The sequence below is a fragment of the Salvelinus fontinalis genome, chromosome 3, assembly GCF_029448725.1.
Source record: "Salvelinus fontinalis isolate EN_2023a chromosome 3, ASM2944872v1, whole genome shotgun sequence".
Classification (NCBI taxonomy): Eukaryota; Metazoa; Chordata; class Actinopteri; order Salmoniformes; family Salmonidae; genus Salvelinus; species Salvelinus fontinalis.
In genome coordinates this window covers 35,668,768-35,696,595 of record NC_074667.1, presented here as the reverse complement: position 1 = coordinate 35,696,595, position 27,828 = coordinate 35,668,768, and the positions used below count along the sequence as shown (strand labels likewise).

At 43.9% G+C, this 27,828-nt stretch overlaps 1 protein-coding gene across 1 annotated transcript; it reads right to left on the bottom strand.

Moving 5' to 3' along the window:
• Positions 1–991: 991 nt before the first annotated feature.
• Positions 992–27,344, bottom strand: timeless (timeless circadian clock). The gene is made up of 31 exons (XM_055914084.1): positions 27,174–27,344; positions 19,264–19,320; positions 18,930–19,067; positions 18,528–18,681; positions 16,239–16,353; positions 13,823–13,885; positions 13,580–13,681; positions 13,129–13,284; positions 12,750–12,883; positions 12,320–12,407; positions 11,941–12,117; positions 10,533–10,750; positions 10,247–10,350; positions 9,954–10,123; positions 9,558–9,683; positions 8,991–9,142; positions 8,612–8,709; positions 8,008–8,125; positions 7,586–7,787; positions 7,000–7,145; positions 6,801–6,886; positions 5,017–5,140; positions 4,748–4,830; positions 4,339–4,499; positions 3,993–4,206; positions 3,725–3,793; positions 3,437–3,555; positions 2,953–3,199; positions 2,538–2,583; positions 2,389–2,453; positions 992–2,183 (listed from the first exon to the last, which is right to left on the bottom strand). Exons 3-31 carry the CDS (start codon positions 19,024–19,026, stop codon positions 2,059–2,061), a joined length of 3,759 nt encoding a protein of 1,252 aa, XP_055770059.1. The 5' UTR covers positions 19,027–19,067; positions 19,264–19,320; positions 27,174–27,344; the 3' UTR covers positions 992–2,058.
• Positions 27,345–27,828: the final 484 nt, after the last annotated feature.

The following is a 27,828-nucleotide window of genomic DNA, read 5'->3' as shown; positions in this document are numbered from 1 at the left end:
ATGACCCCTCAGAGACATAAATACTCCTTAGCTGACCCACACGAATGGAATGGTCTACTGTATCAAACTTTCAGCCAAGTCAATAAAAATAGCGGCACAACATTGCTTAGAATCAAGGGCAATGGTGACATAATTTAGGACCTTTAAGGTTGCAGTGACACAGCCATAACCTGAGCAGAAACCCGATTGCATACCAGAGAGAATACTATAGACATCCCTAAAGTGTAACACATCAAAATAAACAATTAATTTGATCTAGTATGCTACTCTATGGGTTCTTTACATCCCTCATTGGCCCCCCCAAAAAACAGTCAATATTTAATATCTGGGTCCTCATTCTTATAAAAGGACACACAATCATCGTGTTTGTACAGACCCAGACCACTCCTGTGCCTCTCCCATCCCGGTTCTGGATCTGTGGGATAGGGGCTTGACCGGATGCTAGCGACAGGAAGTGGCTAACATGCTCCAGATGTAAGGACCAGAGGAACAACCCCCACCACAGCTGAGAAAGGTGGGAGACCACAGACCCTGACGGTAAAGACTGGGATCCCTCTGAACCCACCCACTTTCTTCCCTTCCTAACATCAACATGGTCTATGGAAATAGATAGGCAAGTAAGACCCAGTAAAAAGACAGACAAATTAAGCCTACAGAATAGTTATTTTGCTCATTTGAGATAATGAACAAGGAGATAGTCAGTAAAGATTTAGGAAGTTGAAATGTTGAAAGATTATGAAGAAAAAGGCATAAAATCTATTCAGTAGGAGAGAAATACTTTTAACATTGGTTCTTTCATCCGCTGAAATATTTCCTGCTTTGTCCCTGATTAAATCCACCAGGAAATTGAGTTGGTGGTTGACAGAATCTACTCTACACAGTAAAACAATGAAATGTGCCTCCTAGTGGTGAAAAGGACACGGTGCTGGTGTGTGAAATCAGCATGAGTGGATGAGCGTACGCCACCGACGCAACAAACGTTTCACTCAGATTTCATAACTTTTTGGTTTGTTTAATCATCAACGTATGCAGGTGTTACCCTGAACTCTAACATGAGAAACTACTTTCTGAAAACAGCTTTTAAAAAAAAGAGCAGATATATTTCCCAGGCGTTCAGTAATCTGCTGATTACTTTACACCTGCAGTTGAAACAATCTTGAGTTTATATAATTTGAGTCTCAAATGGCACTATTCCTATATAGTGCACTACTTTTGACCAAAACCCTATGGGCCTTGATCAAAAGTAGTGCACTATAAATGGAATAGGGTGCCATGTGGGACACATAAATGGAAAGAACAACCTAGTTTGAGGTAACACATTCTAACACCTGGGCATTGACAGTATATTCCCTATATTGGCTTGGCTGGTCCTGTGAAATTAATACAAAATATTGAAGGTTACTCAAAAAAGAGACTGGAGAATATAAACGACAAACGCATCAAAAAACATCCTTGAACGAACATCCTACACTTCCTCATACTGCAAGACATCATTACTGCCAAAAAGAAAATAAACACACCATGGTGTGTGTGTTCTTATAAGGATGTGAAAACAGTGGATACAATAAGCAACCAGACCACACAACCAACCAGTCGTTTTAACCACCTTAATTATACAATAGCCTTACCATCTGCTCCTTACAACAATGATTAAACAAAAGCAAGAATGAGTTAACGATGAGCTGTCAATCTGGACTAGAATCTTTTCCAAAATATTTAGTACAGGCAAAGGGGGAGGAGTCATCAACGCACCATTTCACCTAAAAACCGGGGGTTCTCTCCCTCTCTGGTCTTTTGTCTGAGAAGACTTGTATACCACTTGTATACCGCCTTCTCTGAGAAATATTTGGTAAGTGAGGGTCCATGTTTCCCCATCCTCAGTCCACACACAACCCCATAGAGGCATGGTGTATGATGATGCTTCAATCAAATTGGGTCCAAATGGATGCCTCACATTGTTGGTGGATGAGGTGAGCTTTTCCCTTTCTCTGCAAAGCACAAAGTTTAAAAAAGCACTATACAGTATACATCAAATAAATCAAACTGAAGACTTCTCCTCTAATCATCTTCATCATCGTCAATCAGGACCCTTTGTCGTTTGCGCTTGGCAGGGGCGGAGTGAGCCTCCCTGTCTGAGTCAGCGTCCCCGTCTGCCCCCAGGTCCATAGTGAGGGGAGAGTCCTCTGTCAGGAGAGGAGACGGCAGTGTTGGAAAAACAGCCCCATGTTTAAATGTCGTACTAATCATTTCTTTAGCCTGGATGCCAGTCCGTTTCTTCTTTAACAAACAGCCGTCATTGCCTAAACAGACTGGCACCCAGGCTATCATTTCTAGTTTGTGGGTAAAAAACGAACATGACTAGATTATTATTAGACAGCACAGTACTACCTTCATCCTCATCACTGTCCAACACCACTCGCCTTCTCTTGGTGGAGGTCTTCTTCTCTGAAGATCTGTGATGGTAAAGGAGAAGAGAAAAGTCAGAACAGAACATGCAGAGATATGCTATTACATAATAGAATGGAGAAGTGTCTCACCTCTGAGGTGCACTGTCTGAATCTATATCCTCAACAGGTGTGAAATCTGTGAAAAGAAAGACAGAAATGTCATGGTAGATATAAGTGGGTGTTTCCGATTATAAAGTAGTTATTCATATTCCCATTTTTAGTAAGACAAAATAACAGCAGTATTAAACTTAGAAATGTGTAAAGAGTTTGATGGAAATTTTACCTTGTCTCTTAATAAAGTCACGGTTAACAAAGCAACAATGTCAAATCAATCCTACGAGACCTCCACCATTAATCAGTTACAAGAGGTATAAACTGAGTATGAGATAACGGCTAATATATAGTGCACTTCTTTGAACCAGGGCACATAGGGTTCTGGTCAAGACTAGTGCACTATATAGTGAACAGGGAGCCATTTTAGACAACCAATGTCTAATCTGCTGACCTGTGTGTTCTGCTGAGGCAGAGGGCTGTTTCATCTTGCGGGCCAGCAGCAGGGCTCGGAGGGCCTGGGCTCTCTGCTCGTGAGAGTCTGCCTCCCCCTGCTGCTGTTCCTGGATGGGGCTCCCTGGGGTTGGCTGTTCCGACTCCTCTGCCCCCGCTGCTAGGGCATCCTGACTGGGGCTAAGGACCTCCGCCGCTCCCCTCAGCTGGGATGGTCTCATCTGGGCTGGGATCCTCCAGAATGACTCCTAATCGATCACCAGACACACAGAGGAAACATATTATCTATACAGTAGTCTATGGGAAAGCATGTTGAAAAACATCACTTCACTGCCTTTTATAAATGTAACTTTTTCAAAGTTTCAGTGCCTCATATTAACCGAATCTTGCATATAAGTAATTAAATTGAGGATTATTCCTATAATTTTAATCATGTGGGTCAGACAAAAAATATAGAAATAACAGAGTTCTCTCCAAAAACCCACCTGCTCATCAGCTGGTGCTCGGACCCCTATTTTCTGTAGTAACCTCTGGAAGCTCTTTTTCTCCATGGCATCCTCATTCTCCTCAGTCAGAGGGACAATTGGCACGGGCTGAAACAAGCCTGATGGTGAAAATAGAATGTTAACTACCACAATAAATCACAAATGTCCTCAACCACACTTCAAGGATGCAGCAATTCACATTGATAAAGAAATATAAATGCTCAATGCTGCATTGTTTCCCCCAATATTTTTTAGGTCACATTTTTTAAAAAGTGGATTATCACTCACCTTCTTCCTCACGGTCATCTGCCGTTCTGTTCAGACAGTTCTGTAGCCACAACAGGGGTCCTGACATACCTGTTACGAATTACAGCTTTAGGGACCATTTATCAACTGTTGACCAACACCAACTGTTATGTACCCTCCTTGCCCATATGAAATCTTCTTTGATTGGCTTGTGTGATGTTAAAATGAAAATAACATACTACTACACTGACACACAGAAGGGGTAGGCTGTATTGAAAACGTACTGTAAACATGAATGTTCTGCTCTCACCTTCCTGCCGTAGAGTGTACACCATGGTCCTCAGACTGGCATTCTTCTCAACCATGCTTTCCCTCTCTGCCATCCAGCTTTTCCTCCCTCTGGCTGCCGGAGCCCGTCTCTCCTGCTCCTCCCCCTCGCTCTCCTCTTCATCTTCTTCCTCGTCTCCGTCCATGGGCTCTTCGGTTAGACCTCCAGTGAGGTCAGCCAGGAACTCTTCTTCAGTCTAACAGATTACACACAAATACTTTAATAATAGTGGTGCTAGTTTTATAACACTTCTAGATCGCCAACCTATTCTATAATACTGGATTACAATGAGACAAAAAAAAAAAAAGGTTAAATAAATTCCCGTCACCATTCTCATCGCGGCGCTCTTCCCCGGAGCGTTAGGGTTGCGTCGTCTCTTCTTGTGGAGTTCCCGTCGGTCGGAGACCAGGCCCATGCTGAGCAACTTCTCCACCAGGCGGGCCCGGGAACGTTTAGCCGTCACCTTTTTCAGGATGTTCCCCAGCACATCTGCGGAAATTTAACAACCACTCAGAACTGGGTTCAAATTATATCTGAATTCAAAATACTTCAGCTGGGCTTTATTGAACTTGTCTGGCACAATGGAATCAATAGAACGGTCACAAAACAGCAAACTCTGAAAGCTTTCCAACACAGGTCTGCAACCATTATCACCATGGAGCCCAAAAAATATGGCAACCGTTATCACCATGGTAACATGGTATAACATGGGAATCAAGGGCGCCTTCAGAACGTACCATCGGAGTCTCTGAACTCCTCAAACAGCATCTGTAGCTCTTCTTCCTGCTCCTCTGTCCACAGAACAATACGAGTGCCTTTCCTTCAGGGATGTCAAATCAGAAGCTATAGGTCAGGCTGTGTCCTTTCCATAATCTAACTAGCACTGACATGTAAACAGTACGTTACATCTATGGACATTAATATGGAATAGGTTCTCTATGGTAAAAGCTATCAGGTGACAGGATGTAGCCTAGACATGAAGCCCCCTTGAATGACACTGACTAACCTCTGTTTCTTCAGGTCTTTTACACTGTCCACCAGTCCCATCGCCACCAACTGGGCCACCACCTGCCGACGCGTAAGGGTGGTGTTGCTAAGCAACGGCAGCAGAGTCTCAACAATGTCTGGCACTGTGATAGAGCGAGAGTCAAAAGTTCAGAGACAATACGGGACAAGCATTCATGAACATACAGTACCTGTCAAAAGTTTAGACAATCATTCCAGGGTTTTTCTTTATTTTTACTATTTTCTACATCGTAGAATAATAGTGAAAACATCAAAACTATGAAATAACACATGGAATCACGAAGTAACCCAAAAATGTGTTAATCAAAATATATTTTATATTTGAGATTCTTCTAAGTAGCCACCCTTTAACTTGATGACAGCTTTGCACACTCTTGGCATTCTCTCAACCAGCTTCAATTAACAGGTGCGCCTTGTTAAAAGTACATTTATGGATTTTTTTTTAATGAGCCAATCAGTTGGGTTGTGACAAGGTAGGGGTGGAATACAGAAGATGGCCCTATTTAGTAAAAGACCAGGTCCATATTATGGCAAGAACAGCTCAAATAAGCAAAGAGAAACGACAGTCCATCATTACTTTTGGACATAAAGGTCAGTCAATGTGGAAAATATCAAGAACTTTGAACGTTTCTTCAAGTGCAGTCGCAAAAACCACCAAGCACTATGATGAAACTGGCTCTCATGAGGACCGCCACAGGAAAGGAAGACCCAGAGTTACCTTTGCTGCAGAGGATAAGTTCATTAGGAGTTACCAGACTCAGAAATTGCAGCGCAAATATAATCTTCAGATTTCAAGTAACAGACACATCTCAACATCAACTGTTCAGAGGAGACTGCGAGAAATCCGGCCTTCATGGTCGAATTGCTGCAAAAAAACACTGCCAACCACCAATAAGAAGAGACCTGCTTGGGCCAAGAAACACGAGCAATGGACCTTAAACCGGTGGAAATCTGTCCTTTAGTCTGATGAGTCCAAATTTGAGATTTTTGGTTCCAACCGTCATGTCTTTTTGAGACGCAGAGTAGGTGAACGGATGATCTCCACATCTGTGGTTCCCACCGTGAAGCATGGAGGAGAAGGTGTGATGGTGCTTTGCTGGTGACACTGATTTATTTAGAATTCAAAACACACTTAACCAGCATGGCTACCACAGTATTCTGCAGCGATAAGACATACGACATCTGGTTTGCGCTTAGTGGGACTATCATTTGTTTTTCAACAGGACAATGACCCAAAACACACCTCCAGGCTGTGTAAGGGCTATTTGACCAAGAAGGAGAGGGATGGAGTGCTGCATCAGATGACCTGGCCTCCACAAATCACCCGACCTCAACCCAATTGAGATGATTTGGGATCAGTTGGACCGCAGAGTGAAGGAAAAGCAGCCAACAAGTGCTCAGCGTAAGTTCAACATCAACACTGTTGAAAAAAGCATTCCAGGTGACTACCTCATGAAGCTGGTTGAGAGAATGCAAAGTGTGTTCAAAGCTGTCATCAAGGCAAAGTACTTTGAATCTCAAATATATTTTGGTTTGTTTAACACTTTTTTGGTTACTACATGATTCCATATGCGTTATTTCATTGTAGAATAAAAACTACGTAGAAAATAGTAAAAATAAAGAAAAACCCTTGAATGTGTAAGTGTGTCCAAACTTTTGACTGGTACTGTATGTATGGGATGGCTATGCCATAAAACACCTGATAGATGAAAGGATTGGTGATAAAAGTACAGGAAATTCAGAGGGGTGATGTCCTTTGTTTACCTTCAGAGTCGCGGTGCTCCTCGTAGAGTGTTCGCAGCTCATCCTCTTCCTCTGGCGTCCATTTTGCTTTCTTCTTAGACCCCTCTCTGAGACAAGCACGAGAACAATAAATGACTTTTAAAAATGGACACCTTGAAAAGCATTAAGTGTAGGAGCACACACACACTTATTTAATTGACACCCAGGCGCGCACACACACCCTTCTCCAGGCTTGCTGTAGCCCTCTGTCATCTCGCGTACAGCTCCCACACTCTTCCAGAAGAGCAGCTCTACAAAAGCCTTGTTGTTTTTAGCCGCCAGGGCAAAGAAACGGTTCAGCACAAACTTAGCAAAGGTCACCAGCTCCTATAGAAGGAAGAGAAAAATATTGGAACATGTAAGTGTATTAGATTCCATGTGCCTTGGTTACAGGATTTTATATCCGAAGGGACTTGATATCATTTAATGTAATTTGAGTTACATCTCCGGTAAAGATTCAGACCTTCATTAGCCCGAAGATGGTCCGCTCGCTTACAAATGCACTCGTCTTTTCAGTTCATCGGTTCATTAATTCAACTTCAAAACGGCATCACAATCATTCCTCCCCTACGTGTGAGATTACACTAGAGAGCTCCCAAGGTGGCACACATCTACCCCAGTGTTTTGGTGATTCAGGTTAATTCATTAAACACAAAACAGACCGAAACAGAGAGGGACTAGCTGAACTTGTCGAATAAACACTATTTTAAATTTTCCGTTGCAACATTTTGCTACGGTGTTCCCTAACGAACGGGACCCTGGTGTACCTTATAGGCAGCGGCGGCAGGGTCTCCGAGGATCTTGTTGAAGAGGCAGAAGACAGAAAGCTGGAAGAGCAGGGCATCCATCTTAAGGTCGACAGCCAGGCGGTGCAGCATGCGCGTGATGCAGTGGTTGGTGTGGGGGGAGTTCTGGGAGTAGGACCGGAGCAAGAGCAGGTAGGGACGTACGATGTTGGGGTTGGCAAACCTGGTAGGCAGGGCACATTGGGCAGTGAAGAGTTAAAACGGTCCGTGTTATCACAGGGCAAATGGAGTGTCTGGGGCTTATTCATTACAGTTTTACCATGCTCTGTTTTATAAAAAAAATAAAATCACTAGTTCTTCGCATTCAGGAGACTGACACGGAGGCCCCGGTGATGCAAATCTGAGATCACGTGTACTGTAAACACTGAATTTGTGTCCCTCACCTCTTGATGAAGTCCAGGAAGTTGAACTCTGTCTCAGACACACGTACAGACTCCAGCTCTTCCTCCTCCAACTCTCCATCCTCCTCCTCCTCCATCCCAGGTTCAGGGGGAGGTGGCCCTCAAAATAAAACAAAAACAGTGTTTCTTAATCTACTTTATTTTTGTAGATATTAATGCATCTGCTACTATACACGTCAGATTAAATCATATTGATCCCATATTTGATCAATTACCACCACAGACCAGTGATGTAGTCAAGTCACCAAACCTCGAGTCCAAGTCGAGTCCAAAGTACCTAGTGTTTGAGTCCAAGTCCGAGTCATTTATACTCAAGTCACTTGGTAGTACTAAAAGCTGCAGTCCAACCATTTTAAAGGTAGATTTTCTTACATTGTTGCACATTTGTAAGGCTAACTACATAATACAGCTATATAACATTTGCTGTTGTAGCTAGTATGTTTAATTAAACAAAAGAGAGATTTTCTGACAAAGTCACCACTGGTCGAGTCTTAGTCGAGTTACTTGTCATGAAAATTGTGAATCAAGTCAGAGTCAAGTCGAGTCCTAGAGTCGAGTACTACAACAGTGCCACAGAGACACTCACTGGGCAGGTTGGCAATGAGGATCTGTTTGAGGAGCCCCAGTTCCTCCTCTGGCTCCACATCAGCTGAACCAAACACATCCCCCTCTGGCCACACCTCCCTATGTTAGAAATATAGAAAGAGAATTATGACAACCACCATTTTTTGTTATTGCAAAGTTAATGGCCCAAAAGTAGTCTCAGATCAAGATGCTGTTTTGAGTATTGGTGGATCGACCCACGTGGATGTAGGGCACTTTGAGTTTAAGAAAAGCACTACCATATGCACATGTCAAATTTAAAAATAATAATAATATTGTAGTGTTCAATGGCAGATGCATCTATAACCAACTTCCCCAAAAGAAGTCTATGGAAGCAGAGTCAGATTGAGTGTGTGACTGACCTCGCGGCTCGTAGCAGGCCCAGAGCCTCAGGGCCCCATCTGTTGAGCAGGGCATCCTGGACACGCACCATGGCCTCAGTCCTCTGCTCCTCCAGGGGAATCTCAGACGCAGCGTCAAATGGCACAGCGCCCTCTGTCAGAGCCTCCGACAACTGCAGCCATACAGACAGACCCAGATTTAGCACTCACACATACTAACAGCAACACACTAGGGTTGCATCTCAATAGATTAAACAGTCTTCCTCTACTTGTCTCCTGTCCTCCATCTGCACTGATCTACACATACAATAGGGGAAAGCCATATGGCATTTGCTTTCACCAGTGAATATTATGAAGGAAACGAGACAAGGAGAGGAAGCCACTTTAGACGACTGAGATGCAGCCATGAACTCTTCCCTAGCTGCTTGTTAACAGTGTAATGCTACAACATGAAGCCATGAAAGCACCAAGCAACAATCTGCCTCAGTAAATAGAATGGAGTCTGGTGGTGAGTAGACGAGACAAGCTAGCTGCTCCATGTGTTAACTGTCCCCTGGCTGATCCCTAAGGCTGATCCCCAACAGTGACCTGAAAGCTAATGGCCCTCAGCTCCTCTGCCACGGCCCCCCACGTCTCCTCCAGTGCCTCAGGGGTGGTCTCTGCTGCAGTCGGATTCTTCCGGCCCTTAGACTTCTTACGCTTCACACGCTTCTTCTGCAGGAGGAGGGAAGCAGAGTTGGATAACAGAAAATAAATCATATGAAGTGGAACTGAATCGACATATAGCCAAGATACCCATGTGTAACTTTGTTGGTCATTTATTTTGTAAATAACGAACTGTAGGGCTGTCATTTGATGCATGTTCAAGTCAACAATAATCAATTTTCTGAAACATATTTGACGAAAGAAAGTTCAGCAACTTCACTATTTGACAAAATATCACCTTGCACTTATATCTGTTTAATGGTAGAGAGTGAGACTCACCTGCACCACCAGGTTGTTGCGTCCCTTGCAGAAGCGCTCCAGCATGCGTAGGAAGAGGTGGGTGGACTCCACCAGGTCCCTGAGGAATGTGCGCGGCTGCTTGGTCTCATCAAACTTCCTCAGCAGGGTCAAGAAGATCTCTCTGTACTCCATCAGGTAGAAAATGTTACCTGGAGGGGAGACGGAGGATTTAGATGTTTCGTTTCGAAAAATCTATGAAAGAGGAAACAAAGAAGAGAAGAGGAAACGACAAGAAGTGGAGAGAAGAGCGGAAGACCGGAGAAGCGTCTCACTCTTGATGACGTTCGCGCTCTGTCTGATGTTCTCGTCTCGGGAGCGGTCCATCTCGTTCACCGTCAGCAGCAGCTCCTGGTACGCCTTCAGAGCCAGGTGCATCCTGGAAGAAACATGCAAAAATGTATTTCTTACACGTTCAAAGCCAGAGATACACAGAAATGTACAAGCCATCCTCCATGTGGGCTCCATACGGTACACGATGATAACATTTTAATTAGACTTCCAAAACTTTTAGTGCCAACATGGCTCCCTTAAAACAATAACCCTGTTTGCCACACCCACCTACGGGACCAGGACGTGGCCTCCTTGCGGTCGGTGAGCATCATCTCGTAGTAATTGGTGATGTTGCGCTCAATGAAGTGGAAGGCACGGATGGACATTGTCTCGGAGACCAGGTCGGCACGGAAACCGTTGCCGCGGTTAAAGGCCATGAAGAAGCTGAGAGACCATAGGTAGTAGGTCTCGTCGTGCTGCTGCGCCTGTTCCCTGATCAGTCCCTCCTGTGGAAGCAGACAGAGAGACCAGCTGTGAGTGATGTAGCAAACTGCACTGAGCTCAGATCTGTTTGCATAGATAGGACTGAGAGTCTGTAATGTGACCGCTGTGGCTAAACAGGCCTCAAACCACAAGTGTAAAGAATGTTATCTTGTGCAACAAGATAGGGCTTATTCAATCAAAATGTGGTAACTGAGTTTCTGGGATAAAGTTTTTTTTCTCCCCCCGACACCATTTCACCATCCAAACACACCTTCTCGCTGTGCAGGTCGAATGTTGCTTTTGACTGGGCCAGGAACCCAGTTACTCAATTTGGATTTAACTGGATTCACAATGTTACACAGCAACTTCCAGGAAAATATGGTTATTTTCAATCTTTCAGAATTACAGTCAGAGTCCCTGTCTACCAATAATCTCTCCTTCCCAAAGTTTGCACTTGTTCACTTCCTTTCAAGGATAAAAAAATAAATACAGACAGACTGGTATATTGGAACTCCCTCTAGGCCAGTCTTATTCAAACTTTTTACAGCAGTCTTATTCAAACTTTTTAAGCGGGGACGGAATTTAACAAGAATTTCTCGCCCCACCCAAAAAAAGTGTAACATTTCTTTAATATAAAAATAAAATTTTCCATTGACAAATAACATTCAATTAACTTTTATCTAAAAGAAACCAATAAATACATTTACTCAATAAAATTGTATTTATTTTCTTTAAAGGTGCAATATGCAGAAATCGCTCCTCAATATCTTTCAATAACCCCAATGATTTTATATTCAGCTGTTTGAAGCTGGTGTACAAAACAGAAAGCAAGATGCAAAAACATTTACGAATGGGAAGCATAGAAGCAGAGCACATTAAACAGATCTACTGCGTCAAACTTGCTTTCAACAAGAATGACAGATCTAGAACTCACATTATATGTGAATTTAGTCCCGTCGCCCAAAAAGTTACATACTGCAGCTTTAAATCTTTAAACTTTAAGCCCCACTGACCCAGACTGAGTACAACTGCTCTAGGCCAGGCCAACACCAATCCAATGCTTTTAAATATGATGAGGAGTAATGAACGAATACACACTTCAGGAGGAAGGACAGATTATTGTGACGCACACCCTATATTGGACCGTACACCCCCTCCAGTGTGATAGTCATTTTTTTGGCCATCATGCAGTGTTGTGACCCCTTCTCCTCACCTTGACCAGGTACATGAGGCGATTATAACAGTTCTCCAGGAAGTCCAAGCAAAACTCGCGCAGGAAGAGGCGCACGTTGAGGGCCGAGCGGCGTTTGCCCTCCGAGTCTCGAGCGTGCAGCTTCCGCTTGGGCACACGTCTCACCGCCTTGCCTTCATCGTGGGTGTAGTTCTTGAACTAGGACCAAAGACATGTAAGAAGGGACTGGTAGGATAACGAGTAAGGACAGATTTAACTACTTGACATTTCAGCTTGGAAATGCAAATGTTGGTTTTTCCATTCGTTAAAATAGCTTTGACCTTTATCTAGGAAACCTGCTTCAAATGCCAACTCCCCGGTAATACAATTTTGGAGCACTGCTCTAGGTTTTCACACTCACGTTGTGAAGGCCTCGGTGGTAGATCACATCTTTCTCGCCAATGGACTTGAGTCCCTGAACCACATACGAGCCTCCAAAGCGAGAGTGTCTGAAGGAGAGGGAAAGGCATCAGACAATTATGAAAGTATTTTTTACCTGGCATCTCTCCAGAGCAGTGGAGGCTGCTGAGGGTAGGATCGCTCATAATAATGGCTAGAATGGGGGAAATGGAATGGCTTCAAACACATAGAAACCATGTATTTTGGTTCCATTCCACTTATCCCGCTCCAGCCATTATCACAAGCCTGTCCTCCCCAATTAAGGTGCCACCAACCTCCTGTGCTCTAGAGCATATCACAATCTCTTCAACTGCTCTGAGGTCAGTTTGTATCTAATCTACCTCTAAAGAGCATGTCTCGCTGAGAAAAACTGCCGAGATCAGTGTAGTTACCGGGTTCCTCTCTGGAGGGTGCGGCTGCGTTTCTCCGCTTGCTCTTTTTGTCGTAGTGCCTCCAGCTCCTGGGCATCTCTCTGTTTCTCCTGAGATGAACGAGCCTGACCCGCACTCACCAGGAGTTCCGGCGTCTGCAGGGAGAGATAACATAGAATCAGAATCAATAGAATGGACCCTTTCATTAAAATTAATATTCTGTAGGCTGTGTATCAGCAGCCATAATGGGTGTAGCAGAAGCTGGAATGTTTGATTAATTCTAAGCCTTTTAGATCAAAATGCATAAGATTACACAGACAGGTACCTAGTCCTAGATCAGCAATCCTACTCTGCAACACGTTATGGATATGGGCCCAGGTGTCTCCCTCTCTGGTCTCACCTGGTCTCTGAACATGAGGGAGATGACCTCCAGCACATGCATGCTCCACTGCTGCTCGCTCTGTGCAGAGGCCAGGAACTTGATCAGGTCGTCCAGACCACTCATGTGGATGGCCCACAGCAACTTGTCATGCACACTGGCATCATCATCCACGTTCTACAGCCATACCAGAGGAGAAAGGAGGGAGGAAGCAGAAAAGGATAGGAGATGGGGAGGAGATAGGGAGAGGGAAAAAGGGAAGAGGTAGGTAGAGAGAGAGAAGAGATGCAAGAGAAAGAAATAAAGGACGGGGAGTAGTGAAAGGTAGGAAAACAGAAAAGACAGTGAGAAAAAGAGAGAGTTCAATACGATGAGAGATTGACAGATGAACCAAGGAAAAACTCAGCAGGGTCTGCTGCCTGGGAATGTACTGAACTGGGTCACAGCACCACCTGACACAGTGAACTCTGACCTTCTCCTCGTAGGGGTCAGCGGGGACATGCAGTACATTCCTGACCAGCAGCAGAATCCTCTCAATCAGCAGGTTGTCCTCCTCCTGCCTCTGCTCCCAGTCCTGACCGACAGAGACAGATAAAGGGAGGGAGAATAATTTAACACAGGGCCACTGCTTCTCACTAGTATTTTTGGAAAAGACCAGGATTATTTGTGGAGGACTCCATTCTGTGGTGTTGTAGTCTGAAAGTGCAACACTCACCAGTTGCAACAGGTTGTACAGGGTCTCACTCAGAACTCCAAATACCTTTTCATTGGCAAAAGCCTGAGGAAAGGGAGAGACAAGGAGACGAGTCAACCATACACATCATACTGCTACATACAATCATACCGTATTCCTCCCTCTTCCCCCTTAGTGGGCTCAAATAGATAATCACAGAGGATGTGTTCCAAATGGCCCCAATAGAGCTCTGGTAAAAGGTAGTGCACTATAAAAGGGAATGCGTTGTAGGTCTGGGCGATATATATATACACACACAATTACACTGAACAAAAACAAATGCAACAATTTTTAAGATTTTACTGAGTTACAGTTCATATAAGGAAATCAATCAATTGAAATAAATTCATCAGGCCCTAATCTAGGAATTTCACATGACGGGGCAGGGGTGCAGCACCTGGGCCTGGGGAGCCAGGCCCAGCCAACCACAAAAGGGCTTTATTAAAGACATAATCCTCAGCAGCTCCCCAACCCCCCTCAGACGATCCCACAGGTGAAGAAGCTGGATGTGGAGTTCCCGGGCAGGCGTGATTACACGTGGTCTGCGGTTGTGAGGCCGGTTGGAAGTACTGCCAAATTCTCTAAAACGATGTTGGAGGCAGCTCATGTTTCATGAGTTGAAATAAAAAATAATACCAGTAACTTTCCATGCAAACAAAATTACTATTATTTTCAGATTTTGTGCACAAATGTGTTTATATACCTATTTGTAAGCATTTCTCCTTTGCCAAGATAATCCATCTAACTGACAGGTGTGGCATATCAAGAAGCTGATTAAACAGCATGATCATTACACCGGTGCACCTTGTGCTGGGGACAATGAAAGGCCACTTTAAAATGTGCAGTTTTGTCACACAACACAATGCCACAGATGTCTCAAGTTTTGAGGGAGCATGCAATTGGTACGCTCACCTCAGGAATGTCCAGCAGAGCTGTTGCCAAGGATTTGAAGGTTAATTTCCCAACCAATCAGCCACCTTGAACTTAGTTTTAGAGAATTTGTCAGTACGTCCAACCGGCCTCACAACCACAATGTATGGTGTTTTGTGGGCGAGCAGTGTGCTGATGTCAACCTTGTGAACAAAGATGGTGGTGGTGGGGTTATGGGCAGGCATAAACTACGGACAATGAACACAATTGCATTTTTTTTTTTTTTTTTTTTTTTTTTAAATTTTTACCCCCTTTTCTCCCCAATTTTCGTGGTATCCAATCGCTAGTAATTACTATCTTGTCTCATCGCTACAACTCCCGTACGGGCTCGGGAGAGACGAAGGTCGAAAGTCATGCGTCCTCCGAAGCACAACCCAACCAAGCCGCACTGCTTCTTTAACACAGCGCGCCTCCAACCCGGAAGCCAGCCGCACCAATGTGTCGGAGGAAACACCGTGCACCTGGCCCCCTTGGTTAGCACGCACTGCGCCCAGCCCGCCACAGGAGTCGCTGGAGCGCGATGAGACAAGGAAATCCCTACCGGCCAAACCCTCCCTTACCCGGACGACGCTAGCCCAATTGTGCGTCGCCCCACGGACCTCCCGGTCGCGGCCGGCTGCGACAGAGCCTGGGGGCGAACCCAGAGACTCTGGTGGCGCAGTTAGCACTGCGATGCAGTGCTCTAGACCACTGCGCCACCCGGGAGGCCTACAATTGCATTTTATCGATGGCAATTTGAACGCATCACCTCATGTTTCAGCATGATAATGCACGACCCCATGTCGCAAGGATCTGTACACAATTCCTGAAAGCTGAAAATGTCCCTGTTCTTTCATGGCCTGCACACTCACCAGACATGTCACCCATTGAGCATGTTTAGGATGCTCTGGATTGAAGTGTACAACAACGTGTTCTTGTTCCCGCTAATATTTTATTTTACCTTGATTTTACTAGGCAAGTCAGTTAAGAACAAATTCTTATTTATAATGACGGCCTAGGAACTGCCTTGTTCAAGGGCAGAACGACAGATTTTTACCTCGTCAGCTCGGGGATTCGATCTAGCAACCTTTCGGTTACTGGCCCAACGCTCTAACTGCCGCCCCAATCTCCAGCAACTTCGCACAGCCATTGAAGAGGAGTGGGACAACCTTCCACAGGCCACAATCAACAGCCTGATCAGCTCTATGCGAAGGAGATGTCACGTCAGCAGATACTGACTGCTTTTCTGATCCACACCTACTTTAAAAAAAAGATATCTGTGACCAACAGATGCATATCTGTATTCCCAGCCATGTGAAATCCATAGAATAGGGCCTAATACATTTATTTCAATGGACTGATTTCCTTATATTGGGGCGCCAGGTAGCCTCGTGGTTAGAGCGTAGGCCGTCATTGTAAATAATAATTTGTTCTTATCCGACTTGCCTAGTTAAATAAAGGTGAAATAAAAAAATAAAAACACGCCTACCTCCTTATAGGCCTGTAAATAGGATACTACTTCCAGGAAGTGATGTCTGACAGTGGGGTCATCTGGGACTTTCCCGAAGCAGAGCAGTGCAGGTTGGGTAAGGTTGACCATAAGCCTGTGAGGGAACAGAGACAGCATCAGAACCGCACTCCGACCAAAACACAACATGATCCAATATCCAACATTAATCCAGGCTTCTAACAACCTGTTCAGGGATGAACTACATTACACATTTTCTAGCTATTTAACTTCATGTACCTGACGCAGGCCTGTACTGAGCTGTGTAGTGTACCTGATGCAGGCTTGTACTGAGCCGTGTAGTGTACCTGATGCAGGCCTGTACTGAGGGTGTGTAGTGTACCTGATGCAGGCCTGTACTGAGGGTGTGTAGTGCACCTGATGCAGTATTGAGGGTGTGTGCTGTGTAGTGTACCTGATGCAGTATTGAGGGTGTGTGCTGTGTAGTGTACCTGATGCAGTATTGAGGGTGTGTGCTGTGTAGTGTACCTGATGCAGTATTGAGGGTGTGTGCTGTGTAGTGTACCTGATGCAGTATTGAGGGTGTGTGTTGTGTAGTGTACCTGATGCAGTATTGAGGGTGTGTGCTGTGTAGTGTACCTGATGCAGTATTGAGGGTGTGTGCTGTGTAGTGTACCTGATGCAGTATTGAGGGTGTGTGCTGTGTAGTGTACCTGATGCAGTATTGAGGGTGTGCGTTGTGTAGTGTACCTGATGCAGTATTGAGGGTGTGTGTTGTGTAGTGTACCTGATGCAGTATTGAGGGTGTGTGTTGTGTAGTGTACCTGATGCAGTATTGAGGGTGTGTGCTGTGTAGTGTACCTGATGCAGTATTGAGGGTGTGTGTTGTGTAGTGTACCTGATGCAGTATTGAGGGTGTGTGTTGTGTAGTGTACCTGATGCAGTATTGAGGGTGTGTGTTGTGTAGTGTACCTGATGCAGTATTGAGGGTGTGTGCTGTGTAGTGTACCTGATGCAGTATTGAGGCTGTGTGTTGTGTAGTGTACCTAATGCAGGCCTATATTGAGGGTGTGTGTTGTGTAGTGTACCTGATGCAGGCCTGTATTGAGGGTGTGTGTTGTGTAGTGTACCTGATGCAGGCCTGTACTGAGCTGTGTAGTGTACCTGATGCAGGCTTGTACTGAGCTGTGTAGTGTACCTGATGCAGGCCTGTACTGAGCTGTGTAGTGTACCTGATGCAGGCTTGTACTGAGGGTGTGTAGTGTACCTGATGCAGGCTTCTACTGAGCCGTGTAGTGTACCTGATGCAGGCCTGTACTGAGGGTGTGTAGTGTACCTGATGCAGGCCTGTACTGAGGGTGTGTAGTGCACCTGATGCAGTATTGAGGGTGTGTGCTGTGTAGTGTACCTGATGCAGGCTTGTACTGAGGGTGTGTAGTGTACCTGATGCAGGCCTGTACTGAGCTGTGTAGTGTACCTGATGCAGGCCTGTACTGAGCTGTGTAGTGTACCTGATGCAGGCCTGTACTGAGCTGTGTAGTGTACCTGATGCAGGCTTGTACTGAGGGTGTGTAGTGTACCTGATGCAGGCCTGTACTGAGCTGTGTAGTGTACCTGATGCAGGCTTGTACTGAGGGTGTGTAGTGTACCTGATGCAGGCTTGTACTGAGGGTGTGTAGTGTACCTGATGCAGGCCTGTACTGAGCTGTGTAGTGTACCTGATGCAGGCCTGTACTGAGCTGTGTAGTGTACCTGATGCAGGCCTGTACTGAGCTGTGTAGTGTACCTGATGCAGGCCTGTACTGAGGGTGTGTAGTGTACCTGATGCAGGCCTGTACTGAGGGTGTGTAGTGCACCTGATGCAGTATTGAGGGTGTGTGCTGTGTAGTGTACCTGATGCAGTATTGAGGGTGTGTGTTGTGTAGTGTACCTGATGCAGTATTGAGGGTGTGTGTTGTGTAGTGTACCTGATGCAGTATTGAGGGTGTGTGCTGTGTAGTGTACCTGATGCAGGCCTGTATTGAGGGTGTGTGTTGTGTAGTGTACCTGATGCAGTATTGAGGGTGTGTGCTGTGTAGTGTACCTGATGCAGTATTGAGGGTGTGTGCTGTGTAGTGTACCTAATGCAGGCCTATATTGAGGGTGTGTGTTGTGTAGTGTACCTGATGCAGTACTGAGGGTGTGTGTTAGGTAGTGCACCTGATGCAGTATTGAGGGTGTGTGCTGTGTAGTGTACCTGATGCAGTATTGAGGGTGTGTGTTGTGTAGTGTACCTGATGCAGTACTGAGGGTGGGTGCTGTGTAGTGTACCTGATGCAGGCGTCAAACAAGGCCTTGTCCTGGCTGTGCTGGGTGATAATGGGCAGCAGGTCGTTCTGGAGGATTTGGCCCGCCCCCAGCTGCTGACGGGTGTCCCGCGTGTCATCCTCATGCCGCAGGTACCGGATCAGGTCCTTCACACTCTCTACAGGACACACACACAGGGTCAGAGGTTAGAGTGCGTCTAAAAGCCCTATACATTAATTATTGAGTGCAGTTCGACCTAGGTCAGATAATCACAAGTCATTTAAGTTGCTTTGACAGTAAATATACTGTAAATCCTCCCTAAACACAGTAATTCGTGTCAAGACTGGGTCCTAGTACACAGTACTACCTTAGGCTCTGTGTTTATAGCCCAGCAAGTGTTGTTAGCCAGTGTGTGTAGCAGTTCACCTAGACAGTCAGGTTCTTTGTGGTAGGTGTCTCCTTCCAGGTACCCGAGGGCACTGCACGTTGCTAAAAGCTCACAGTTCATCACGTACAAGTCCATACATCACCTGCCTGGCAGGGGAGGAAGAGGTGATGCTCAACCTGACACGCAGCAATCAGGAAATAGAGAGAGAGAGACTTATAATGAGGTGGGCAAGGAAGAAGTCTTAATATATATATATATATAGTTTTGGGAAGACTAAAAAAGTGTACACAACACGAAACAAAAATAACTAGTGAATATAGTATGCCAAAAAAAGAAAAAGACTGAATAATACACCTGTAGGCTAAAAATCACCTGGATTTCAACAGCAGAACCGAGGTGTTTAGACGTCAGTTCATAGGTCGTTCAAACCTGTAGGAGACCGAGACAGTCAGACATTGTTATATGGCCTTTACCAGTCTACGCACTAGAAACAATTAAGTTCAAACGGTATTAGAAAGTCACAGCCGCAAGGAATGATCAACATAACTAACTACTAGTGCTTTTCTTGGTATTTTATTAACCAATAATTGAGCAACAACAAGTCTGGAATTGCAATCTGCAATTTCTTCAGTGTGAGAGACTAAGAGCAGATTGAATGCCAAGAGGACATCTTTGCTGCTTGGCTGTGTGTCTCAATTGCTCCCTCTCAAACACACACCTTTAATGTGACAAGATCCAAGCGGACAGTCTTGAGTTGAAAGGCATACTCTAAAAATCACACTTACGGACAATTCCAGCAGAGCTATTAGCCCAGAGTACAGGACCTAGAGACATTAACCATCTGACCTCATCTGGTCAGCGACTTCAGGTAAACAGAACAGTAACATCCTTAGGAAATGGTGTGGATGAGAAGCAGCCTTTTGTTTTGTACACGGAACAGCTCATGCATCCCTGCTCTCCTCTGAATTGTGAGATGGGCTATGGCTAACCTGGTTATGTAGGCAAACTGAAAATGAACCATGAACAGGGTTACAAGTTCTCACAGTTCCACCTTTTTACCGCTACACGGGCATACAAAGGACGACTCCACTTGAAATTAGATTCCCATCAGTTCCTCTAGGCTTCTTCACACACCTAGTACTGCTACAGGCCAAAGTAAACCCACATGCACCCGATTGACCCGCTCTTATGAGACTGCCAGTGAGAACCTCTATTCCTCTAAGCACTAACAAAGCACAGTGAGACGAGGGGCAACCCAGGGGAGAACGACTGACCCCTCTCATTGAAGCTACGGGAAGTTTAAACAGGATCCCCCATTATAATGAATGGAAAAATTGCAATATTTGTGGTCAATCTTCGTGTAAATAGAATCGAAGACAATCATGGTACCAATTATTGCTTCTTACACCAGACGTGTGTCCTTGAACCTATTATTTTTTATTCACACACAGAAGTGGTTAAGGATAATTTAGTTGCTAATGGCAGTCAGAAGTAGCCGGGTCGGCCTTCACCTTCAGTTACTCAATGAGAGGGGGCAGCACTGAGCTAGCCTGCAACGTCACTTACTGGGCATGTTATGTCTCCGTGAGACGCCATCTTAACGTATTTAATTTGGCTTCAATGCGCAATTGAGTCTTTACATAGGAATGAATGGTGTCACGTGATCGGTGGCTTTGTCCATTCATACAGCACACAGAGTATACAAAACATTGAGAACACCTGCTTTTTCCATGGCATAGACAGACCAGGTTAAACCAGGTGAAAGCTTAGATCCCTTATTGATGTCACTTGTTAAATCCACTTTAAAAATCAGTGTAGATGAAGGGGAGGAGACCAGTTAAAGAACGATTATCAAGCCTTGAGACATGGACTGTGTCTGTGTGTCATTCAGAGGGTGAATGGGCAAGGCAAAATTTAAGTGCCTTTGAACGGTATGGTAGTAGGTACCAGGCGCACCGGTTTGTGTCAAGAACAGCAACGCTACTGGGGTTTTTCACACTCAAGTTTCCTGTGTGTATCAAGAATGGTCCACTACCCAAAGGACATCCAGCCTACTTGACACTGTGGGAAGTATTGGAGTCAATATGGGCCAGCATCCTGGGGGGTTCCATGCAATATTAGGAAGGTGTTATGTTTAGTATACTCAGTGTATACAGTCACCATGTCACCCATCTACGATGTAATAACTAATAACTGCAATGTTAAAACCCCGTAATAGGCTATATTTGGGGGGGGGGGGGGGGGGTACACATACACAACAATAGAAGATCTAGCCCACAATTTCCATATAAATCAATAAGGGAAAATGAATCTGGCTCTAACTCAAACCTGTAAACAAAAGCCTCTGAAAGCCATCATCTCCAAGAAGCAGTAACGGTTTACTGCCTAGACGTTCTCAGGTGTGGGTGAACCTATAATTCCACACTTCAAGTCATTCTAGCAAAGCAAGTTCCTTCTTCCATACATTGAGTACCAATGCATATTTAAATGTTTCCATTTGCCTACAATCTCACTTCTAGGAAAATAAATAGAGTGGACTTAGGCTAAATTGTTTTGGTTAAATGAAGGATACATGTCCACGCTGTCTAAAGCTGTAATAACCTATCCCAAAAAGTAAACTTAGGATTTTAAAAACACAACATTACCGAAATGTACAGTGCATTCGGAAAGTATTACATTACAGCCTTGTTCTAAAATTTATTAAAATTACCTTTTTTCCTCATCAAGGCAAAGATCTGGGTCTTAGTGCTAGAGGTGTCAATACAGACCCTGGTTCGATCTCGGGCTGTATCACAACCGGACGTGATCGGGAGTCCCATAGGGCGGCGCACAATTGGTCCAGCATCGTCCGGGTTAAGGGGAGGGTTTGGCCGGGGTAGGCCTTCATTGTAAATAAGAATTTGTTCTTAAACTGACTTGCCTAGTAAAACATAAATTAAATAAATATAAACTACAGCAGCCCCTCCACACAGATCAGAAAGAAAACACACATCCTTCTCAATGAGCAGCAAGACATTTAAGCAGCCTATGAAAGCCCCCCCATTTTTAAACTCTTCAGAAATATGAGCTGTAGTTCTAGTCTAGCTACAAGAATGTGGGCATTCAACATTTTCCTCAGTGCAGAAGAAAGCAAATGCTAACACTAGCCTTTAGCCCAACATAGACCTCTAGTCACTACCACCATCTTATCAAACCCTTATATCTGCAGCAATCTTACTGATGTACATCACAAGGAACTAGATGGTAACATGACGAAAAATTGGTGGGACTTGTTTTTAACTCTTTACAAGTATTTTTATGGCAGTGGAAGAAGTTTAAAAATGTTTTACTTAAGCAAAGAATTTAAATATAGTCAAATAATTAGTCTGATTACTTTGGATAGTGGGGCAATTAGATCACATATTTCATCACAAATAACTACTCACTACTACACTTTTATACACTCCTAATAGAATACCACAGTATATGCAAACAGTAATAATAGAGTGCAGTAGACGAGACATTGTTGAAGTTTAAAATACATTTAAAAACTTCTATCTCAAGCATTTATCCCTTACCATACATTCATTTATTAATCAAAATGAGTAAGCTGTTAAAAGAAAATTAGGAATTGAATAGATAAATAGCACAGATAAATAAATAGATAAATAAAGTAAGGACACAGGGATGGAGAACCTAATGGATGGAGAGATGAAGGGATAAAAAGAGGTTAAATTAGGCTGGACACATGACATTTTTAACAATGCTTTTTTTCTGATAAAACTAGTTCATTGCATCTGCCGTAGAGCCCAGTTTCATAATATTACCATATGTCCCAGCTGCTTGCCGTAGTTTAAGTAATCCCGAAAAAACAGGCCTTATTTTAGGGCATTTTTTCACCCTGCCAGCTCCTATTAGTTCTATTGAGCACCGTAGCACCAACTCGCCTTCCGAACATCCAATTCCCAGATTATTGTTCTACGTCACAATGCCTGCTTTGCTATTGTTGGAAATGAGACCTGCCCACCTTGTGGGTAGTTAAAATGTAAACAACAACAAAAAATTACCCATGGAACTCTGAGGTCGTCCCATTGTTTACTATAGGGAAATATAGGTATGTCTGTCTATTTTGCCAAATATCTCACAATGTGTACATTTAGATTTTTTCAAGCCAGACATCATTTCAATCAGGAGAAACTCCTCTTTCTAATGACATACGGTTGGGCAGCGTATTCCGCTGTCATCGATCGCTAGATCAAAAACAGTCAAAACTTGCAATTTCCCCCCCTTAATTATGCAGACATAAGCACACTTGGCACCATCGAGGTGTGGATGTTTTGTCCTAAGAACAGATTGTAGTGGTAAAATAAAAAAAGGGACATGTTTTGGTGCCTTTTAGGCAAAATGAAATTCTAAGCGTCACTCCAGTCAAAACAGGCTCTGCGAACGTTCGATTCCATTCATTTGCTATGGGCTCCAGTTACTGTTCCAGCTCAGCCAAAGCTATTTTGCCAGTTTTCAACCTTGGGTGAATTTTGACTCGTTCTATTGTCCAGCCTAGTTAAGTTGGACAGATTGGTATGATAAAGGAATGAACGAATGGTTGAAGGTGTGGATGGTGTGTGTGTGTGTGGTGGGGGGGGGGGTAGTAGTTATTGCTGTTCTGATTTCAGATTTGAATATCAGAGAAGTAGACAAAGGTGCCATACCCTTTTTGTATTTTACAGTCAATAACACAGAAAAATCTATATACAGTGTGCGCAAATGTAGTACAATTAGGGAGGGTTATGCAATAAATAGGCCATAGTGGTGAAATAATTACAGTTTAGCAATTAAACACTGGAGTGATAGATGTGCAGAAGATGAATGAGCAAGTAGAGATACTGGGGTGCAAAGGAGCAAAAAAAGAAATATGGGGATGTTGTAGTTGGGTGGGCAATTTACAGATGGGCTGTGTACAGTTGCAAAGATCGGTAAGCTGCTCTGACAGCTGATGCTTAAAGTTAGTGAGGGAGATATAAGACTCCAGCGATTTTTGCAAATTGTTCCAGTCATTGGCAGCAGAGAACTGGAAAGAAAGGCGGCCAAAGGAGGAGTTGGCTTTGAGGATGACCAGTGAAATATACCTGCTGCAGCACGTGCTGCTATGGTGATCAGTGAGCTGAGATAAGGCGGGGCTTTACCGAGCAAAGACTTATAGATGACATGAAGCCAGTGAGTTTGGCGACGAATATGAAGCAAGGGCCAGCCAACGACAGCATACAGGTCGCAGTGGTGGGCAGTATATGGGGCTTTGGTGACAAAACGGATGGCACTGTAATAGACTGCATCCAATTTGCTGAGTAGAGTGTTGGAGGCTATTTTGTAAATGACATCGCGGAAGTCAAGGATCGGTAGGATAGTTAGTTTTACGAGGGTGTTTGGCAGCATGAGTGAAGGATGCTCTGTTGCGAAATAGGAAGCCGATTCTAGATTTAATTTTGGATTGGAGATGCTTAATGCGAGTCTGGAAGGAGAGTTTACAGTCTAACCAGACACCTAGGTATTTGTGGCTGTCCACATATTCTAAGTCAGAACCGTAGTGATGCTGGACGGGCGGGTGCGGGCAGCGATCGGATGAAGAGCATGCATTTAGTTTTAAATGCATTTAAGAGCAGTTGGAGGCCACGGAAAGAGTGTTGTATGGCATTGAACCTCGTCTGGAGGTTTGTTAACACAGTGTCCAAATAAGGGCCAGAAGTATACAGAATGGTGTCGTCTGCGTAGAGGTGGATCAGAGAACCCCCAGCAGCAAGAGCGACATCATTGATGTATACAGAGAAAAGAGTCGGCCCGTGAATTGAACCCTGTGGCACCCCCATAGAGACTGCCAGAGGTCCGGACAATAAGCCCTCTGATTTGACACACTGAACTCTATCTGAGAAGTAGTTGGTGAACCAGACAAGGCAGTCATTTGAGTAACCAAGGCTGTTGAGTATGCCGATAAGAATGTGGTGATTGACAGAGTCGAAAGCCTTGGCCAGGTCGATGAAGATGGCTGTACAGTATTGTCTTTTATCGATGGCGGTTATGATATCGTTTAGGACCTTGAGCGTGGCTGAGGTGCACTCATGACCAGCTCGGAAACCAGATTCCATAGTGGAGAAGGTACAGTAGGATTTAAAATGGTCGGTGATCTGTTTGTTAACTTGGCTTTCGAAGACTTTAGAAAGGTAGAGTAGGATGGATATAGGTCTGTAACAGTTTGGGTCTAAAGTGTCTCCCCCTTTGAAGAGAGGGATGACCGCGGCAGCTTTCCAATCTTTAGGGATCTCAGATGATACGAAAAAGGTTGAACAGGCTAGTAATAGCGGTTGGAACAATTGCGGCGGATAATTTTAGAAAGAGAGGGTCCAGATTGTCTAGCCCAGCTGATTTGTAGGTTCCAGATTTTGCCGCTCTTTCAGAACATCAGCTATCTGGATTTGGGTGAAGGAGAAATGGGGGAGGCTTGGGCAAGTTGCTGTGAGGGGTGCGGAGCTGTTGACCGGGGTAGGGACAGCCAGGTGGAATGGATGGCCGTAGAAAAATTATTGACAAATCAGAGGAAAAAATGTAACGAGACCCTGGTCATATAACTATGACTGGCCAGAAACAAGTGCTGTGCGACAGGCAAATACGAAACAGAACCAAGCTGTGAGAAGTTACACAAGGGAGACTTGACTTCGATTGAGCAAGGGCGTAACAGACCACTCAACTTGGGCACAAAAGGCAATTTATTGGTGCATTAACGGTTTGAAAACACAGTGAGAAAAAAGAAAAGAGTTGCTTATTTTCTGGCCCAAGACAGAACAGAAAGTCATTAACTTTAAATGGAGATGACTGGCTATGTAACAGCCTAAGTATTTACGACAAGGCTTTGATGTACACACCCTGATAGGACCTAACACTTGAGGCAAATGACTAGGCAGCCTAAATTATTTTTGATTTGATGTTATCCTTTTGATAGCATTATTCAGTGAAGACATAAGTGCTCCAACCCAAATGCATATATTTTGCCAACCAGCTGACAATGTGTCAGTCTGTTTTTCAAACAACATATTTACTTTTGGGACTTGGCAGTATGAGTCTAAAGATTGGCAGGCCCATGGATAGTGATAAACCCCTGCTAAAATGATAATAATCTCAGACACTTAATAATATTATAATAACGCTGCAATGTATTAAAGTACTATTTCCGCTGACAGCAAAGTCGTTACTAGCTAGTTAAGACAGCCACAAAGTGATAAACCCCGCCTATTTATTTTGCATCTGATTTTAAACCTTAACCACACTTCCCACCTGGATATTTCTACAACTCAGCTAGTCATATTAAATCAAATAATTGTGTATTAATCAGACTACAAGTCAGCATGCAATGCTGTCAAAAAAAATGTATTAGTAAAAAAAACTGCAAAAACAGTGACAGCATTTAGTCACCCAATACAATTCCAATCAGTCAATATTATCGACAACTGTCATCAGAAATCAAGCGATAAGAACCAGAAAGTGGGGCGCCGCCTGACCCACTAGTTGGTCAGAAGGTTCAAGTCAACGTTTCATATCGAGGTGTTGATGTACTCTAGATCGAATTGCACTCAAGAAATGTTCTTCCCTACTATGGGTCATTTTAACGGGCTATCCTGGGGTAAAAACACTTAAAAATCCATGACGTACCTTTGACGAAGGGAAAGGACATCAGAAGATAGTCTAGTTTTTAGTTACAGCACAATAAAAACAAATCATCATTACAGCCTACTCGGAAATTACGATATAAAACGTTGTTTTGAACCTTCTGACCAACTAGTGGGTCAGGCAGCGCCACACTGTCTGATTCATATCGCGTCGATTATAACGACTGATTGGTTCTGTATGTTGTGATTTAGCTTCTGAATGTAGGATGATCACAGAATAGCAGTTGTACTTGTAACTGGATGCAACACACATTCAGTGTTTAGTAAACGACTCCTGGCGGGAAGATACAAGCACACAAGTTTGTATAAACTGGACAGGTATGACTTGAACAGCGTGGCTGCCAGGGAACTTTAGCTAAATTAAGCAAATGTTAACAACGCATTTCACTCCACTGTTATGAAAAATTAAACAGGTATGACACGCACGCATTATAACATGATTTATACGTGGTTATTATAAGTGGTTATTAAAAAACAAGGAATTCCATCGTTTTCCGATGCGGTGTTTGCTAAGTTAGCTAAGCTAGCAAAAAAATACTAACGTTCGTTTACACAATCATTCAACCACACAAAGTTGGCAACTATACATACCAGACCGTGGTGATGGTAAAATTGACCTTTGTGTTCTGACTACAGTTATTAATATATTTCTATAGATATTAGCTAAGTAATGAAAATGCCATTTTCACAATAAGAGAAGTCCATGCACTGTTCAGTTTAGCGCCTAAACGATTCGTGACGATTCTAGACGGATGTTCTTCTTCTATGAGATTTAACGGCGGTTGGCATCCCATTTGCTGCATTACCGCCACCTACTAGACTGGAGCACAACTCCCTTATACTTTGCTTGAAAATAAAAATGTAATAAATAAATACCCTGCCATTTAACAATTTCAAAATGATATAAAATAAAATTAATACCACCCTACTCCACTAATTAAATGTATTTATTCCTACCTCATGCCATCATCCTGAAAGAATGGGACATCACCACTTAACACACCCTGTAACTCTTCTGATGTCAAGTCTTGCACACCAAAATACCTCTCTGCTGCCACCACAACCTACATTTTCTGCGACTTCCATTATATCCCTGCAGTACAGTTGATAACCATTGCTATAAATGCCAAAAATCCAATCTTACTGAAACATATAACTTTTTGGCCTATTCCCCTGTACTGGTATATCTCTACCACTCTCACCACTCCCTCCCAACCCATCCTTCCTCTACTTTCTTCACTGCCTA